The following is a 19,124-nucleotide window of genomic DNA, read 5'->3' on the forward strand; positions in this document are numbered from 1 at the left end:
CCTACTCATCTCCTGTAGTGTGCCTCCTAGGTCAGCGGCGTAGTCCACCTTAAGTTTTGGTATGCTGAGTGTTACGGTGACCGACTGCAGTGCCCGATCTATGTCATGGACAAACTCGGAGGTCAGACCTTCTTCAATCAGGGTCAGGTTTTGGGTGACTGTGAGCGGGAGGAAGAACATGATGCTCACTCCTCCGCTCAGTGGCAGCTGGACAATCTGGGGAAAGATAATACAAAGGGAGTTATTATTATACAACAGTTTGTAGGAAAATAGCACAAAGAAAAAATTGGTGTTTTTGGTGGAAAAAAAAAAATCGGGAAAATTTTATATAGGACCTCTGCCCCATTTACTTTTCAAAATGGGTCACTATGTAATCTGGCTGATCCCTGTTAGTTACCCTCTATTAACTAGTACAATACCTGAGAGGTGGTGTATGACACCAGAGACATTACCTGAGCCGTACAAAACCTCTTCTGGCGAGGCACCAGGCACAGGGAAAGCAGGAGCAGAGCACATTCAGGGCATTTATTATGGCTATGACACAGATAACCAAATACAGGACTTGGTTATTGTCCTCAGACTGTAAAGTGTAACAAAACTTTCGAGAAAAGTTTTATAAATCAATAGTTGATGTCAATAGATGATAATTGTAATTTTTGTAATATACATTATTAAATATGTTTTTGTCTTCTTTTTTCCTCTGCCGTATAGATATGTGTCAGGGTTTGGGGTCATTGAATCCCCTCGACCACCGCAGGAGATGGTACTTGGCGACACCTGGGACCAGAATCTAAGTGGCACCTTTTCTTCACCAGATCCCCCCGCAAAGCAGGATGGTCTTGCTGCGGCAGGGTGCCACCAGGTCGTTCCACAGGTGCGACTAGCCCGCGGTGGCAGCCAAGGTCGAGGTACAGAATCAGGAACCAGACTCGAGGTCAGGGACAGGCACATAGTCAGGGCTGGCAGCAGAGATGCAGAGGTCAGGTCCGAGGTCACAGGAGTACAGCGGAGCAGGGAACAAGGAAGCTTTCTCTATGGCTAGTTAGCTCAAAGACCCAGCAGGGAATGATGGGAGCCACCAGTCTTTAGAGAAATCCAGAAGTGGCCAGCGCCAATCAGTGGTGTGTTGGCCCATTGAATCTTCAAGTGCCGGCGCATGCACGCCCTAGGAAGCAGGGATGCACCCTCAGCCTAGCCTAGATGGGAGCAGGTTTGTGGGGGCGAGGGTGTGCCTGCGATCCGAGACGTGGATTGCGGGGGCACCGGTGACAATATGTCCCCCATAGATGGTTATGGCGCCCAGGCTAGGGGCTCAGTGTGCTTTCCGTGCCATGTCCGCTCAAAGGATAGCTTGCTCTTTTCTTTCACCGTAAGAACAGGCATGCAGTGTGATCTCCTATGCAGAGGGAATGGATGAGCCGCGCTCTTCTCTCCTCCCCTGCAGCACGCTAACGTGTGCTTGGCCAGACAGGCACATGTCCATGTGAATGCACCCTTGATGTCCTGTATCACTCACTGATTGGAACCACCCACCAGATGAGTGGATCCGAAATTTCGGGAGTGTTCCTTGCGATCTGGACGTATTGCTGGGCACAAGTTTTACAGATTTGTTGTTCGGCCGCAAATCTGGCAATATGTCCGGGTCACACACGACGCCCCTGAATGGAATCTTTGGTTTTGCTCATCTCTACTATGCTTAGATTTGAATGGGTAAAATATATGCAATCAAACGTAGAATTTGTTTGTGTGCCATCTGTTGATTAATAATAATGTTAAGCTTTATTTATACAGCGCCATCAAATTCTGCAGCACTTTACAAATCAATTCATTGGGACAAATGATTTTATATGGGCTCACACACACGACTGTGGTTTCTATGTCCCCATGTATGAGCTGACTGCCTGGGCCATAAATTACAGACCAGGTCTTATTCCTGTTGAGAAAGATTGGGGAAAGTCCCCTCATGAATGTAGCAGAGTATAAGCTATAAATTCTCTGTAGCAGAATTACTTTAGTGTCATTTGGGCTTTTCCTACACCAGACACATCTGTAGGAATTTCTCCATATACAAGGACAGTATAATGTGGCGACATCCCCTTTAAGAGCACTAGAAAACTTTACATGCAAGTACCAGTGTTTCCTGGCTGGAAAGTTATAAAAAAGACAATCTGTGTCACATTAGGTAAGTTGCATTATGCATTGTTTCTCATAAAGTCAATTTACATTATACTTAGTTTTTATGGCTCCCAGGAAATTTTTATCATGTGCTAATATATTTTTTCACATGTTTTGTGATGTGACAAGCACGCAGCGCCTTGTTATTTACTGCACAGTAGATGCAGAGTAAAAGCCTACAAAATATTGTGCACACCCGCTGGCTGTATGAAATGATCCTGTGCAAAAATGAAATATTGGCTCCATTTTTTTTTTGTACGGCATAAATAGCTGCCGAGAGAATGACTTCCCGGAACATATTTTGGTAATTATCATTTGATTACTAGAAATATAGAATCGTTTATTCTTCAGTAAATGTGAATAAATGGTGTTTTTAGTTCTCGTATGCCTCCAAGCAGTCTGTTCCTATACACCAAGGAGATGGCGGAGAATTGCTGATCTGAAGAGTGCGACTTCTCAGCGTGATGGGGTTTTAATCAGTTAATGCAGTTCCAGCATAAAATAACAAGTGGCAACTGGTTCTGGAGACAGTGACAGAAGGAGTCGAGAACACAGTCCCTGCACTTTTGATGCTAAAGGCAAAGGTATCATTACTGCTCCTGCCGGTGGTGGGCACTGATGCATGTGCAAAGTTTCTGTGTGTGTTTCTGGTGCTTTACTTTTTGTTATTTAGGAATTTAAGAGGTTGTAAGTGAAGAAAGGAAATGGTTTGCAATTCATCCAGTCATTGATGAACTTCATTTATACAAAATAACCTAAAAGAATTCACAGCCACAGTTCGCACCCTAAGATCAGAAATCAGAAAATACACCACGAATACAGGATCACCCCACACCCCCCAAAAAATAAAAGAAACGATGGCACATTTAAAACGACTCTCAGGCATCCACAATAGCCCTATCGATACTAGTCCTGGTACACAGGAGTCAAACTGGTCATTCATCACTACACATGAAACCCTTACTCCTCCCCCAGATACACAGTATCTGTCTTCGTCATCACCACTACACATTGCATCTAATAACCCACTTCCCTCAGTGGTTACCGAAAAAACAGATGCAATAACAAAAGACAACCCAATCGATAATCATTTTTTAGGGACAGACCCCCCGAAAATAAAAACACAACCAATACACACATTCTTTCTACAGGCGTCATCCAGAAAAAGAAAACTCTCAAACGAGGAAAACGAGGGGGCAAAAAAAGAAAAAATCAAACCTCCAACAGACCGACTAGTACAGTAAAAATTTTCAACCTTACCAATTACTCTTTTACCACCGAAGAAATATCCCTTTTACAAAAGGGGCTGTCTTTTTGTCCAAGTTCCAACCCTAACAATTTCGAACTATTCCTAGATCTCAACCAATATATTAGGAAACTGACGATCAAGAGACATTTTTTGAAAAAAGAAAGTGAAAATACCCAACAAGAAAGTCACACTGCCCCCCAAAAAAATCCCAGTATTATTAAAAATAAATCTAAATTTTATCCTATGAAGGACCAAAGCCATAACATAAAAACTTTTTATCAATTAGCATTAACTGACCTAAGTGAAATCATAAAAAAACCTCAAAAAACTACCCCCCAAAAAAATAACCTCACCAAAGAAGAACAGAGATCACTAAGGCAACTACAAAATAATAAAGACCTAGTGTTTAGAGGAGCAGACAAAGGGGGGGGCATAGTGGTCCTCACATACACGGCCTATAACCAAGAGGCCCTTAGACTCCTCAGTGATCAAAAATATTATAAAAAAATTAAAAAAGATCCAACACCAGAGATTCAAAAAACGTTGAAGAAATTCTTTGAAGAAGCACATAGCAAATGTCTGATCACAAAAGAAGAGAAAGCATTTTTATTAATCCCCTTTCCATCTATGGCTTACTTTTATTACTTACCAAAGGTGCACAAAGACCAAACCAATCCGCCTGGAAGACCGATTATTTCAGGAATCGGCTCCATCACCAGCAACATCTCACACTATCTAGATCTTATATTACAAAATCTGGTCATAGATCTTCCAAGTTATCTAAAAGATTCTGATCAATTAATCAAAGAATTATACGATCATGAAACAAGGGAGGACATGTGGTTTGTCACCCTGGATGTCAATTCCCTGTATTCAAACATAGATCATAAGAAAGGGATCGAATGTGTCAATCATTATTTGAAAAAAGAACCCTCCATCCCCAAAGAAAAAAGGCATTTCATTCTTGAGTGCCTAAGAATTGTACTAGAAAACAACTATTTCATCTATAACGCTGATATCTACCACCAACAACTCGGCACGGCCATGGGGACCCGCGTAGCTCCCTCTTTTGCAAACCTCTTCATGGGGGCTTTTGAGGAAATTTTTATACAGGACCCCAGAAATCCATTTTTTGAGAATATTACATTATACAGGCGCTACATTGATGACCTGTTCCTCCTATGGACAGGAACAGAAAATCAAATTTTAGAATTCCATAAATACCTTAATAACAATGAATGGGGCATCTCTTTTACTTTGGTAAAGAACACCTCCGAAATCACGTTCCTTGATCTTAATATCTATCTTGAACAAAATATGTTTAAAACTAAGACCCATTTTAAAACAGTAGATTCCAACAACTACTTAGAGTATTCTAGCTCCCACTATAAAAAATGGATCGATAATATCCCTTTTTCACAGTACAAAAGAATTAGAAAAAATTGTACCAGCACTAATTCCTTTGATCAGCAAGCCAAACAACTAAGAGATCGCTTCAGCGAAAAAGGATATCCGAAACATCTTCTGAAACGTGCCTATCAGAAGACAAGACCGCTACAACAGATGGACTGTATTATGAAGAAGAACACACCAAAAGATAATAAACTGAACTCTCATGAGACTAATTTCATCACTCGATACAACACTAAACACAAAGAAATCAGGAATGTCCTAAAAAATCATTGGCACATTCTCACTAAAGACATCTATTTAGGGAAATATCTACCCAAACAACCAAAAATCACTTTCAGAAAATCAGCAAGTATTAAAAACATTCTAGCCCCTAGCGTCCTAAAACAACATAAAACAATAAAAACTGAAAAGGGAAAGGGACATATCAAAAAATGTAACGGAAAAAGATGCCTATGTTGTAAATCCATAAACACGGGCTCCTATTTCAAATCAAACAATACAAAAGAAATATTCAGTATCAATCATAACATGTCCTGTCAAACAAGATACGTAATATACCTTATAGAATGCAATATCTGCCACCTGCAATACGTCGGCAGAACGGTCCAACCTTTACACAACCGACTTAATAAACATCGAGTAAACATAAAGAAAAAATTCCTACTCCATGGTCTCTCAAAACATTGTGCCTTAAAACATCCAAAATCATCATTCCCTATTTCCATCATGCCCATAGACCATATCACCGAAACCACAGCTAACCGGTTCCAGACCCTCTGCAGACGCGAGGTATACTGGATTTTTAAACTTAATACATTATCCCCATTAGGTTTAAATGAAGCTAATGAAACCATTATTTAGACATGATCAAGCCTCGTTGTACCTTCTGTCTCCGTTGGAACCATTACTGGGAGTCCCCGCAGGAAAACAGATCCATCCAGTCAGCAAACTTTCCACGGAGACACTACACCTTTATGACCCCAATCGGCTTCCGTAGTCCAAACCCCGACACCGCACAGCATTTGGCATCTGTTCCACAAATACGGTACATAATATAGTTCCACGTATCACATTTACCATCATTTCTATATAGTTACATCCTGAAATAGAATTCACTCCTTTCTCTTTTGAAACATTATCTTCAAATAAGTTCTAGACATATCGCACTTACCTGTCAAAAAACAGCTGACCGGAAACTGTCATGCTCCTCATTATCTCCACTCACCTACAAATGTCACAGTTTTTTCTACCATGATATGAACCAGATGAAGCGCTCTGTTCGAGCGCGAAACGCGTTGTTCTATATCCCTATATCTTTTTATTTATTTTATTTAAATTTTAATTTCTCAAGAAAATAAAAGATTTTTTATTCCTGGCTACGTATCCAGCGCCTAAATACCGCTCAAGCACCTACCATACCTTTCATTTATACACAGACATTCCATGTAGTGTGGGTATGGAAAGTATTCAGACCCCTTTCAATTTTTCACTCTTTTTCATTGCAGCCAATTGGTAAGATCAAAAAAGTCCTTTTGCTCATTAACATAGACTCTGCTAATGTATTACACAAGAAAAACTGTAATATAGCATGGTGATAAGTATTCAGCCCCTTTACTCAGTATTGAGTAGAAGCAGCTTTGGAGCTAGTACAGACATGAGTCTTCTTGGGAATGATGCAGCAAGTTTCTCACACCTGGATTTAGGGATCCTCTGCCTCTTCCTTGCAGATCCGCACCAGTTCCCTCAGGTTGGATGGTGAATGTTGGTGGAGGCCATTTTCAAGTCTCTCCATAGATGCTCAATTGGGTTTAGGTCAGGGCTTGGGCTAGGCCAGGCAGGAATTCTGAAATCCCTGCTTTGTTATTTAGCTGTGTGCTTAGGGTCATTGTCTTGTTGGGAGGTGAACCTACGGCCCAGTCTGAAGTCCAGAGCACTCTGGAAATGGTTGCCATCCAGGATATCTCTGTACTTGGCTGCTTTCATTTTTCCTTTCATTGAAAGCAGTCTCCTGTTCCTGCAGCTGAAAAACACCCCCATAGCATGATGCTGCCACCACCATGTGTCACTGCTGGGATTGTATTTGGCAGGTGATGAGCAGCGCCTGGTTGTCTCCATACATACCACTTAGAATTAACACCAAAAGTTCAATTTTCATCTCATCAGACTAGAGAATCTTCTTTCTCATAGTCTGGGATTCCTTTGTGTATTTTTATCTTGTATGCAGGCTTTCATATGTCTTGCACTGAGAAGAGGCTTCAAGCAGCACACTTTCCCATAAAGCCCCGACTGGTGGAGGCTGCAGAGATACATCTCCCTACTGCATCTCTGGAGCTCAGGCACAGGAAACTTGGGGTTCTTCTTTATGCCACTCACCAAGGCTCTTCTCCCAAGATAGCTTAGTTTAGCTGGACGGCCAGGTTGAGGAAGAGTTGTGGTCATCCCAACCTTCTTCCATTTAGGATTATGGAAGCCACTGTGCTCCTAGGAGCCTTGAGTATTGCAGAAATTATTTTGTTACCTTGATCAGATCTGTGCCTTGCCACAATTCTGTCTCTGAGCTCCTTGGGCAGTTCCTTAGACCTCATGATTCTCTTGTGCTCTGACATGCACTGTGAGCTGTGAGGTTTTATATAGACTTGTGTGTGCCTTTCCCAATCAAGTCTAATCAGTTTAATTAAATTCAGTTTTTCTTGTTTAATAAATTAGCAAAGATCTCTACATTTCTGTGTTTTTTTCCATCAAGAGTGTGCAGAGTTTATCTGCAATTTGTCTTGATGATCCTTCTCCAACTTCTAAATGTGAATCATCTCAGACAAAAAGTGACTCTTCTCAGCTTATTTGCAGTGAGGGCTTTTTTTTTTTTGTAAAAGAGGCAATTCTAGAAAGGGTTTTTTACCCTACCTGAAGGTGCTAGTAGTTTAGTAGCATAAAATCTGCTGACAATTTCCATTTAAATCGCGGGTGCCAAGAGTCATACTGCCATTGATCTAATATTGATGAAAAATCAAAAGAATATACCCTAATCTCTAAAGATCTATTGATGGGCTTGTTCACATGGGGAAAAATCCATTTCAAATAGTGCATCAAAATCCGCTGACAACCCCCATATTGCAAGCAGCGTCAGTCTGAAAAACGGTGCCTCCAGCTTCAGTACCTATACTATAACGCTCACGGAAAATAGACACCGGTCTGTGTAGAGTTCCCTCCACAAACAATGCATCTATAGACTTCTTCATTCACAATGGATCCATATGAAACTAGCGGAATATGGAGGTACAATAATCCTCATAGGGGCTAACAAGTACCGCAAAGTTTCTAATTTGCTCTAAAATAAGTTGCAAAAAGGCAAAGAAAACCTCTGTCTTGGGAAGATACATTTACAAAACTTATTTTATTATTGGCCCCTATGAAGATTATTGTACCTCCATATTCCGCTGGTCGCAACAAATCCCCAAAAAACTGCAAAACCGAGACAAAGAAAAAAAAGACATTAGAAAAATCCATAGCACTGCTAAAGTATGCCGACTTCAGACAACTTTTAAAAGTCACAAAAGATAACATGTGATACATGTCCCCCCTAAAGTAGTCCCTATTAGATCCAACTTTTAAGAGGGCACCGAGTAGCAATTGTAGTCAGACATGGATCAGGACACGTAGGTTTGTGGAGTTCTGGACAGAAAAGACAGAAAACTGTCTTTAGTTGAGTGATTACCATAAACTGGCCATTTACAAAATTGGAAACCAGGACATGGTATGACCAATGGTCCGAGTGGTGGTCAGGAAGATCAACACTGGACGCCCCCCGTATAGCACACTGCAAGATCAGGACATTTCCAGATTGCAAAGAATACTAGATCAAGTTTGGAAAGCCACATTCCCCTCACTGCAAGTGTTTTAGAAAATATTTTTATCCTGCCGGTGACATTTTGGTTGATGCTCCTCAAGAATGTAAGAGACCTGAGACAACGCATGCAATTCCATGAGACATGGTAACTATATGTATACAACTTCTGCTGAAAATAACGCTACATTGATAAAGAAGGAACCAGGAAATGTATTAAACCCAAACATTTCCCGGTGACTCCTTGCTTGTGTTATGATGACTTGCAGCAGTTGTTTGGCATCTTGTCTCCTCGTTTTATGCAGCCAGTCATCATCACAAGGTGCTAGAGGGAGATGGTGAAGGACATGAGACAAGCGGCTGGTCTAGACTGCGCATTAATTGGAAGCTAACAACGTGATTTAAGGTGGAAAGGAGCTGAAGCAGCGTTAGGACTCGGCGTATTACTCCCCAGTGGATTTCTCAAAGATAAAGAAGATACTTTTCTCACCTTGCAGTTAAAATCAGGGTCTAGGCCGTATCTCACGGGAAGGTTGGAAGCTGACATCATTGGAACCGAAACAGATGTCTGCTCATCTATGTGGAAATCACGCAATGCGGTTTCTCGGGGGTTAAATTTGTGGATCCACTGACCTGTCCGAAATTTTGAGTAAAGTTATAACAGTTTTCACCCAACAAGCAGAATGTTTATATACAGATAGCAACAATAATTCAAAGAAATAGTCAACTAGTAACTAGCAAAAACCCACAAATTCTATATAAACAAGTAACAATCCATCGCTTTACTAAAAGAATCAGATCGGATCCTGTGGCGAACACCATTGTAAAAGACATTGGTGTATTGTACAAATGGTTTGGATGTAACACTAAAAAAACTTGCAGACCTGGCAATTCTTGACAAAGGGAGTCTATCACCTCCCAAGTGCCTTACAAAAGAAACTAGCATTGTGTAGGGCACCTTACGACCTTTCCAGATATAATTATATATCATTTTCCTGTTTTGTTGATGATCTGTTGTTTTAGAGAAAATTCTGTTTTTAGATTTTTTTTTTTTGCAAAAGAGCTTCATGGTGCATCTGGGATGTGGCTGATTCTGCTGCAGCATTTATTATGTGCTTTCTACAAATCTTTTCTGCAAGGGGTTTCTGCTGGTTAGATCTAGGAAACGGGTGCACCATCAGACGTAGCCACGCCCCTGGTGCACTGAGGAGCTCATTTGCAGATCTTTGAAACGGGAAAGGTAAGTAAGATAAGCTTGTAACATGCCGTATACGATGCTGGAGTTGGAAGGTGCTAATTCTGCTACATTATATACTTAACCCCCGGGTACTGTGTCTGTCCAGACATCTAGACTCACGTCTGGTCCTATCCGCTATATACAACTTGCAATAACCATAACTCCTAATCTGGACAATTTTGACACTTTAGTGAGCCCACTGGAAACGTTACAAAGGTAAGACCCAAGGAAAAGCCATATACCTGTATGTGTGTATGAGGGTAGAAGTGCTGTGATGTGCCCACATATACAGGATAAGAGCACACGTACTGTAAACTGCCCATATATACAGGATATTTGTACTTTTCTGTAAGTATACATAAAGAAGAGTAGTCATGCTTTATTGTGCTCATATAGGAGTGGTACTCTCCCCATATATACAGAATAGGAGTAGTCGTGTTGTACCTATATATGCAGAGTCCAGAGAATGAAGATAGATTCGAAGTGGGGGGTGAGACCCTGGTGTTGAGATTGATGGGGGTTCCAGCAGTTACAATGTGGCTCTATTAACACAAAACTACTGTATTCCACTCTCCATAATAACAGTTACTGGTAGAATTAATGTAGAAGTGCTGGAAACCTCTTCCCATTCTCATTCCTGGTGTGATTACTTCATCTAATCTCAAGTAAAAAGGAATATCTGGACACAATTCGTTGTTCTTGGGATGAAAATCATCTCTCATACTAAATGCATTTGACATAGACAGTGACAATGCTTCTACAATTCTGTACACAGTCATCGCATTTCTTTACAGTTACCTTTAAAATATGCCGCCCCAAGCAGGAGGACACTGATGCCCGCAGGCATGTCCTTGAAGAACTTGAGTGCTTTGTCGGTTCTTTTCTGCACAAAATCATTAGCTTCTGCCAGATCAAGACGAGCATTTCCTGACAGAACTCTGGGCTTATTCCCATAGAACTTCTCCAACTGGGTCACAAAATCTATACGCTGCTTTAGCCCTGAAATCCAGAAGACATTTGGGAATTTACCCATGTGCAATGGAGGATTAAGTGTCCATCATCAGATATTAGGAGTGTCGCACAGGAATAAAAATATGTGTAAAATAGCCGAAAGTTGGCCTCTCACATAACAAAACCAAAACCCATAACAAAACATTAGACGTCTGTCTCCTGAGGATCAGGTGATGGTCGATTCCCCACATGTGTCTCCCCCCTAAGCCAGATACTGGGCAGAGCAGTTACCCAAATCCACCAGTGATTGTCTGAGGGGGCAGGAGACAACAGGAACTGAAGGGGTACCCAGGAAGTATGCAGAGCAGCAGAAGGTGATCAGGAGTAGGTGAGTATTGTTCTGGTGTTACTCCTCTGGAATCCTTCTTTAAAGGAAACCTACCATCAACATGAAGCATGATAAACCAGGGACACTTACTCATAGATCCAAAGACTGTGACTGTATAATTTTATAATATTTGTTATTCATGTCCACCTTCCTTCTAAAATCAAGTTTTAAAATTATGATAATGGCCCAGAAAGGCCCTGGGGGTGTGATACCAGACCCTATTGGTGCTGTAGCTTCACAGGCTGTTACACTGTTGTATAATGCTTTATTTTGATGGTAGATTTCCTTCAAGATTGAAAGCTCCCTGTGTGCAAAATCATCATAACTTTCTCCATAACAATGTTCTCCATTAATTGTCAGCTACACTGGGCAATAATAGGTGTTTATTGTAAAGAACGGGAGCGGCACCAAACAACCCAATTATACATGCACTAGTCTGTTGCAGATCAGGCTGACAGACCCATTTTCACCGATTGAAGTGAATGGGTCCATGAAGACGTAATTTTACACCCACAAGGTTGAGTTGTCTGCCGTCGGTTTTCTATCAGTATTTAACTGAAAATTACAATTGGGCCTTAAAACCAGACCAAGGGGCCGCACAACCCATGTACAGGTAGGTAAGGGTCTAAGTGAAATAGCAGCTTACGTCTCTCGAGTATGACTCGGGAAATGCTTTTTAGGCCTTTGGGGCTTGATGAAAGGCTTGCAAGTAACTCTTTATATGTGGCATGGAGCTCTGCATCATTGAGAAGGTCGTAGTACAGGGAACGATGTATTAAGGATTCAGTCCGCTGTCCACCACCTGAAAAGAAGGAAAAACAATTGTTTGCTTTATCTAAAATACAGGAACAGTAGTAAATCGTGGTTTTATTTTTTAGATCTTGAAGCCCCCACACAGAATAGTGTCCTTTTTGCATCACATTCTTGTATTATGTGAGGGGCAGGATATTAGTTGACTTACCAATATACATCTTATAAAAGTTCTGCGCCACTTTATTGAAACCTCTTTTATCTCATCAGCTCCAATTCCTGTTCATAAAAGGGGTCGATGGGATTCTTACTCTCCATGACCAACCTACCTTCCAGGACCTTCATTTTATATTCATAAATAGTATCATAAGGTCCTGGAAGGTAAATTTTATGGACTGGAATGGCAGCTGATGAGGTAAAAAAAAAACTCACCACATGATGGCATATTGGGGCACATGGATCAAACTTTTGATTTGCCCTTTTCTTTAATTTTTGAGACTTTTAATAGTGCTTGTGCTCATTTGTGACTTTTTTTGCACACAAGACAGTTTCCCTTCAAAGTTTGCGATTGTCTAGTAGAAAATTTTTGGACAATTCTACAGCGGCTCCTGACCAGGTGTAGAAATTAGCTCAGAACTTTTTGTAACTTTTGTTTTTAAAAAATTGCAAATTCACTAAAGAACTGCTGAGATACATCTGACCAGCAGAAAAGTCAAGAAAAGTCCCGAAAAACAGACAGACAAAGCCCGATTTATGATACATGTGCCCCATTGTGAAGTACTGACTGTTCGGTAAAGATGGGAGCATATTGTAAAGTAAAAGATTTTGTGCACTACAACTTAGACTTGGCTTCTACATGCGTCTCTGTATTTCAGCTTTACACAGTTAGGTAAACATGCGTCTTCTCACTAGTGGCGTAACTAGAAGCTGATGGGCCCCAATGCAAAGTCTGTACCAGGGCCCTGACTATAATGTATGGTTTATAGTAATAGTCTCCGCATATGGGAAAGTGACACCATAAGGGCCCCCTAAACCTCTTGGGCCCGGGTGTGACCGCAACCTCTGCACCCCCTCAAGTTATGCCCGTGCTTCTCACCCAAGGAGATACTGGACAGGGCTGTGGCGATAGTCAGTGGTGACATAAAAATGTTGCTGTTTGGATTTTTGAGGGCTTGGGCACGGTAAAGATCATAGGCAAAGTTGGATGCAGAAGAAGCAAGTCTATTCAGTGGAGTCTTGTAGAACGGATCCTCTTCCTCCTCCACGACAGTGGGGACCTATGAAATCAGAAGACACAAGTACAATTACTATGTGAGGTCATGCAAACAATGTAATGTAGATGAACAGAAGCACATAGTAAAACATATATCATTGATATATCTAATATTTATCACGGTGGGAGATATTTAGTTTCTGTAAAATGTCAACACTAAGGAGGAAGTATGGCTACAAATGGTGAGGATACGGATATTCTCTGTGATAGGTGTCATATATATTCACACAAAGGATCTTTATAAAGATCCAAGGTACCTCAAGGTGCTCTTCCACAACAAAAGTGTTATCTTCTTATGCCTATGACCGTAATTGTGGCTGTGATTTGGACGCACAATGTGCCACAATTATGGCCATCAGTGGGTGAGCACACCGTCATGTGAATGAGGTAAGTGATGTCATACATGTGGTGTAAGATAAGACTTCAGAACTGCACATTGCTACTAACAAAAAGTGATCTCCAAAAAGTGATCTTGCAACCTGCCATAACATTTACTATCATTAGGTGTGACTGTATATTAATGTAAAATGGTCACAAGTTGCTTTCTAGGCCTAGTCTAAGAACCATTGCACACCACTAAGTCTGGTCTAAAAACAGGCCTGGAACCAGTACAACCAGGGCCTGCTCCAGGTTTCAGTGGGCCCTTGGGCGACAGAGCCTCAGTGGGCCCCTTTGCAGTAAACTTACGTAACGGCATGGATTCATTATATACAGCCCAGCCACCTCCTCACCCCCAATACATTCTATGCAGCCCCCGCCTCACCCCCAATACATTCTATGCAGCCCCCTCCTCACCCCCAATACATTATATGCAGCCCCCCTCATCACCCCCAATACATTAAATACACCCCCCTCGTCATATTTCACATTGTATACAGCCCCCTCCTCATGTCCCATTCATTACTAACACCCCCAATACATTAAATACACCCCCTTGTCATATTTCACATTATATACAGCCCCATCCTCATGTCCCATTCATTACTAACAGCCCCAATACTAGTAAATGGGACCATTAAAAATAAAAGAATAATACTTCCCCCTCTCCGTCTTTCTTCTCCTTCCGGCAGCCTCTCAGCGCTTCAGGCCGCGGTCACAAGTTCCACTAGCATCGCATTCATAACCTTGCGATCGGGCCGATTGTCACCACCTGTGCGCTAGCGTCACATTGTGAACGTGACACTAGCGGAACCTGTGACCGCGACCAGCATGGTCAGGCTGCTTGGGACGGGGGCTTGGCCACAAGTTGGCCCTCCCAGCAGCTGGGGGCCCTGGCACTTACCTGGGTTTGCCGGGTGCTGGCGCCGGCCCTGAGTACAACTGAACTGAACGCTGCTTGTCGGTTCAACTCAATAAAATCGGGTTTGAACTAATACACATACAATGGGGCTCATTTACTAAGGGTCCGCGGACCGCACTATCGTTGGAATATCCAACGATTTCCGATGTGCGCCGCATTTAGTATGGCTTTTTGTCGCATGCAATCGGATTTTCACACGACACAAACCTGGGGGCGGGCCATCGGACGATCCAACAGATTTGGACAACGCGCGGGATTTAACATCTCAAATTGTGTCGCAAGACAATGCACTCACATACACCGGGAGGAAGAAGGTGAACTCTGGCGGACCTCAGCGGGGAAGCAACAGATGCAGGATATCGGGCGCACGATCTTGGTGAATCGCGACGGACTTCATCCTCGTCGGACAGTCCGGATCGGGGATCGCGACAGGACCGGGTGAGTACATGTGCCCCAATGAGTTTGCTGGATCAAACTTAGCTGTGTATAGCTAAAGACATTTTAATAGGACAACCTCTTTTACTCCTATTTCCCTTTTGTAACTTACACATTGTAATATAATTGTAGTTATTAATTGTGGGCACTATAATTAACAATAAGAAGTTGGATGATATTATACCAATCATCAATGATTAATACTGGATCCAAGGCTTAATATATCTATGGCTTACACAGTGGTAGACACATTAGGATTTTATTCTGGAATTAAAGTCCATTTTCTAACACTCAGTGCCTGCCAGTGACACACATAAAAATGATCATTTAGAAAAATTGGAGCTTCTTCAAGTCCCTCCGCTCATGTAGATGAAGTACAGGACTGTACAGGCCAGATCATGTCATTATGTAGTGAGCCTGCATGTAGCCGGGACCAGAAACGTGTAGTGTTATAAGCTAATTCTTCCCAAAAACAAATTCTTCACTGACATCTGCTCCCTATAACAAGCGGACAGGTGCCAGGGAGCCTTGTAGTCTGTGACAACACCCATCAGCACTAGAAAATGTGAATGTAGTTTTCCTTTCTTTGTATTGCCAGTATACACCTCAGCACTGTACCAGGAATCATTCTATTTTCCAGATGAGCGTATAATGTAATTTCTCTACCATATGGGCACAAACATAAACGCTAATAAAAGAGGGAAAATAAAATCACATATAACATTTATTTTCTGTGTATGGGTTTTATGGTTTCATTTAAAACATTTTCGGCAGTGTACTAAGAAATAGTGCCAACCTCTGTGCTGCCAGGCTGCTTATATGGATTACCTACTATATATACAGTACTGTACATTACAACTGGAAGCGGGGAATTTATTAAGACTGGAATTTTAAACATCAGTCTTAAAGGACATCTACCACCAGGATGAAGGACTGTATGCAAATGACCCTCAGGGGCTCCAGGCTCCGTAGGTGTTAATGGAGCATGGTGCCCCTAAGGCACATTTGTATACAGTCTTTCATCCTGGTGGTAGATGTCCTTTAATATTCTCCCTGGCGTCCTGGATCTACTAAGAGGCTCCAGCCTCTTAGCAGATCCATTAGCCTTCTCCTTGAGGTAGGATACATTTAGACCACGTCTGACCTCATTGAGATTTTCCCTTGGAGATTAAAGTAAATATGGCGAGTCGGGGTGTTCAATTTATAATGTGTATAAGGGAGTTCTGACTTTTATAATGTAATGGAAAATGATCATGAATTAGAGGTTTCAACGACAGATAGACATGGAGTAAGACGAGTCTGGCAGCAGCTTATTCCCCTCTCTCAATTTAAAACACATGCATGCTTGGCTGAGCTTTGATGCACACTTTCTGAAACCATAATACTAATAATAATTTTGGGTCCGTTCCATTAAGATTTTCTTTCCAATAAGAACATGTAGGTGAATCCTCACATTCTTAGGGTACCCATACACGTAACAAGAAAAAGATTAACTACTTTATATGTAAGAGTAAGTACAGTTTCATGTAGCATGTTTTTCAGGTTCTGTTCACATTTATATTCCCTTATTGGGGTCCATCAGACACACAGAGCAATAACAATAGCTGGCAATGGCAGATACCAACGATGTCCAGTGAACGGATCCCATTGACTACAGTGGGTTTAATGAGAAAGGAATCTGCTATTGAGTTACTTTGCTGATGTGCACAGAGTCTTATTTATCTCAAACACTCCAAAAAGATTAAAAACTCTTGATACATTGACATTTTACATAATTCCATTACTCAGTTGTAATGGGCAATATGATTCCCTTCAGATCATAGTATCTTACCATATTATCATAGCTTGGAAAAAGACACATGTCCATAGTTCAGTCTATAAGATTATACTTCCAGTAAAGAACCTTTGTCTATGTTGATGGCATAATCCCCTCTCCTCTAGTCGTAGAGGATGCCCCCTTGTCCTGGTCACAGGCCTAGGTATAGCAACATCTTTGGAGAGATCCTTGTACTGTCCATGTAGCTATTTGTGCATTGTAATGAGGTCTCCCCTCAGTCGTCTAAACTGGAAAACCCCAGGTATAGTAATCTGTCATTGTATTCTAGCCCCCCCCATCCCCCTAATAATCTTCCACTATGTCCTCTTTATACACTGGTGCCCAAAACTGCACACAATGGGACTCATTTACTGAGGATCCGAATCACGCGATTCCGTTGGGTATGCCGCCGATTTCCACCGAGATTTTGGCACACGCGATCGGATTTAGGCACAATCGCACCGGGTTGAATGCGACGGAAATCGGGGCGCCTGGCCATCGGAGAACCCGATGGATTTGGAAAAAACGCAGAATTAAAAAAAAAAAAGTGTTGCTTGACACGCACTTACCTGCACCAAGAAATAGAAGGTGAACTCCAGCGGACCTCGACGCAGCAGCGACACCTAGTGGACATCGGGCGCACGGACCTTAGTGAATCCCGGCCGGACCCGAATCAGCGTTGGAGAACCCGCCGCTGGATCGCGACTGGACCGGGTAAGTAAATCTGCCCCAATATTCCATATGTGGTCTGACCAGTGATTTGTATAAGGGCAAAACTATGTCTTTATCATGAGAATCTATTCCTCTCTTGATACATCCCATAATTGTATTTGCTTGACCAGCAGCCGCCTGGCTCTGGTCACTAAAATTAAGTTTACCAATACCCCCAAGTCCTTTTCAGATTCAGTTTTACCAAGTAATTGATATCAATCTGAATCCTCTAGAAGGACATATCCCTGTATAGTGCACCACTATTTATATATGCGGAGAGATGAAACCTGTCTATCAAACGCTTCATTTTGCACTAAAGATTTTGTGAAATGAAAACGCATGAACACATTTTATACCATATAACAACATTAGGCTATATTTTTTACACCCCGCATAATAAGCCCCTCCTATTCCACGGGATTGAGTCAGTGCTTTGCTTACACATTCGCTGCGGTCTGTTTTTGTTTACTACACTGACACACACAATATTTATTGGTTGTAAACATGTGTCTTTCTCACCTCCTCTGCAGCATCTTGAGAGCTGGTGAAGGAGAAAATAGATGATGCAAGAAGAAAGACTAAGTAATTCTTCATGGTGAGACCTGTTGAAGACATCGAAACAGAATGAAAATGTGGAAAAAGGGTTGTGAATGTGTAATATTAATCATAATATTTCATCACAGTGTAGGAAAGGATAGAAGGGTGATCATTTTATTTGTACTATCACAATAGTCTATGACACGTTACTCACGTAGATCAGAGCATCTCCTGTGCTCCAGAGTCCAGTAGGTGCATATATGTATGTTACTGCTGGATATTAGCAGATCTTTCCATTCATACAAACATAGTTTCGGCACTAGCCCTGTGTATGATACGAACTGCTAAACTAGGAGCAGGACAAAGTTTAAGGTTTGTGCAGTCTGTCATCAAGATGTGACCGGACCAACTATTTGTTGTAAAAGATGTGGTAGGGAGGAAGCTGATGATGTGCATATCTTTTGGTTTTGCCCGTTTATTAAAAATTTCTGGGAAGAAGTCATCAAGGTAATTAAGAGGTGCTGTGATATTCAAATCCCTTTGAAATTCATGGTCTGTGTGTTGGGTATCTGGCAAGGGGTTGATTCTCTGGATTAGGGGAAATATGTAGGCAAAAATTTTTTATTCCATAATAGGTTTTGTATCACAAAGAAGTGGTCCTCCCCGGATCCGCCCTCACTCATTTTCTGGAAACGAATAACCAACAAGACAGTTCTGACTGAAGGCTTTGAAAATAGAGGAATGGGCCCCCATTCAAAACAAGTTTATTTTAAGTTATGGTCCAAATGGCTGGAGTTTTCTCACCGGAAAAAAAAAGGTTACTGGGTTAATCAGGCAAAATTTGGTTAGCTGGAGTTGAGGCATGGGGAGGGAAAGAGTTCTGTTTTGTTTTTTTTCTTCTGGGGGTGGGGGTTGTACATCAAGCAAAGTTATTAGTTTTGGGTATTATGTGATATACTCCTTTCTGTATTGTTATTTATTTAAAAATTGTATAAGTGATTATGAACATTTTTGTAATGCATATTTTGTATAATAAAAAGAATTAAGA

The 19,124-nt window shown here is 41.5% G+C and overlaps 1 protein-coding gene across 1 annotated transcript in view; it reads right to left on the reverse strand.

The window, feature by feature from the left end:
• Positions 1-19,124, reverse strand: part of SERPINF1 (serpin family F member 1) — a 58,168-nt gene that overhangs the window by 2,161 nt on the left and 36,883 nt on the right. Inside the window, exons 2-7 of the mRNA XM_072138116.1 lie at positions 18,059-18,141; positions 13,101-13,281; positions 11,901-12,056; positions 10,714-10,914; positions 9,169-9,311; positions 6-216 (exon numbers count right to left, since the gene is read on the reverse strand). Of these exons, the coding sequence (XP_071994217.1) occupies positions 6-216; positions 9,169-9,311; positions 10,714-10,914; positions 11,901-12,056; positions 13,101-13,281; positions 18,059-18,133 (967 nt within the window). The 5' untranslated portion in view covers positions 18,134-18,141. The remainder of the gene's footprint in view (positions 1-5; positions 217-9,168; positions 9,312-10,713; positions 10,915-11,900; positions 12,057-13,100; positions 13,282-18,058; positions 18,142-19,124) is intronic.

This window comes from Engystomops pustulosus, chromosome 2 (genome assembly GCF_040894005.1).
Source record: "Engystomops pustulosus chromosome 2, aEngPut4.maternal, whole genome shotgun sequence".
NCBI lineage: Eukaryota > Metazoa > Chordata > Amphibia > Anura > Leptodactylidae > Engystomops > Engystomops pustulosus.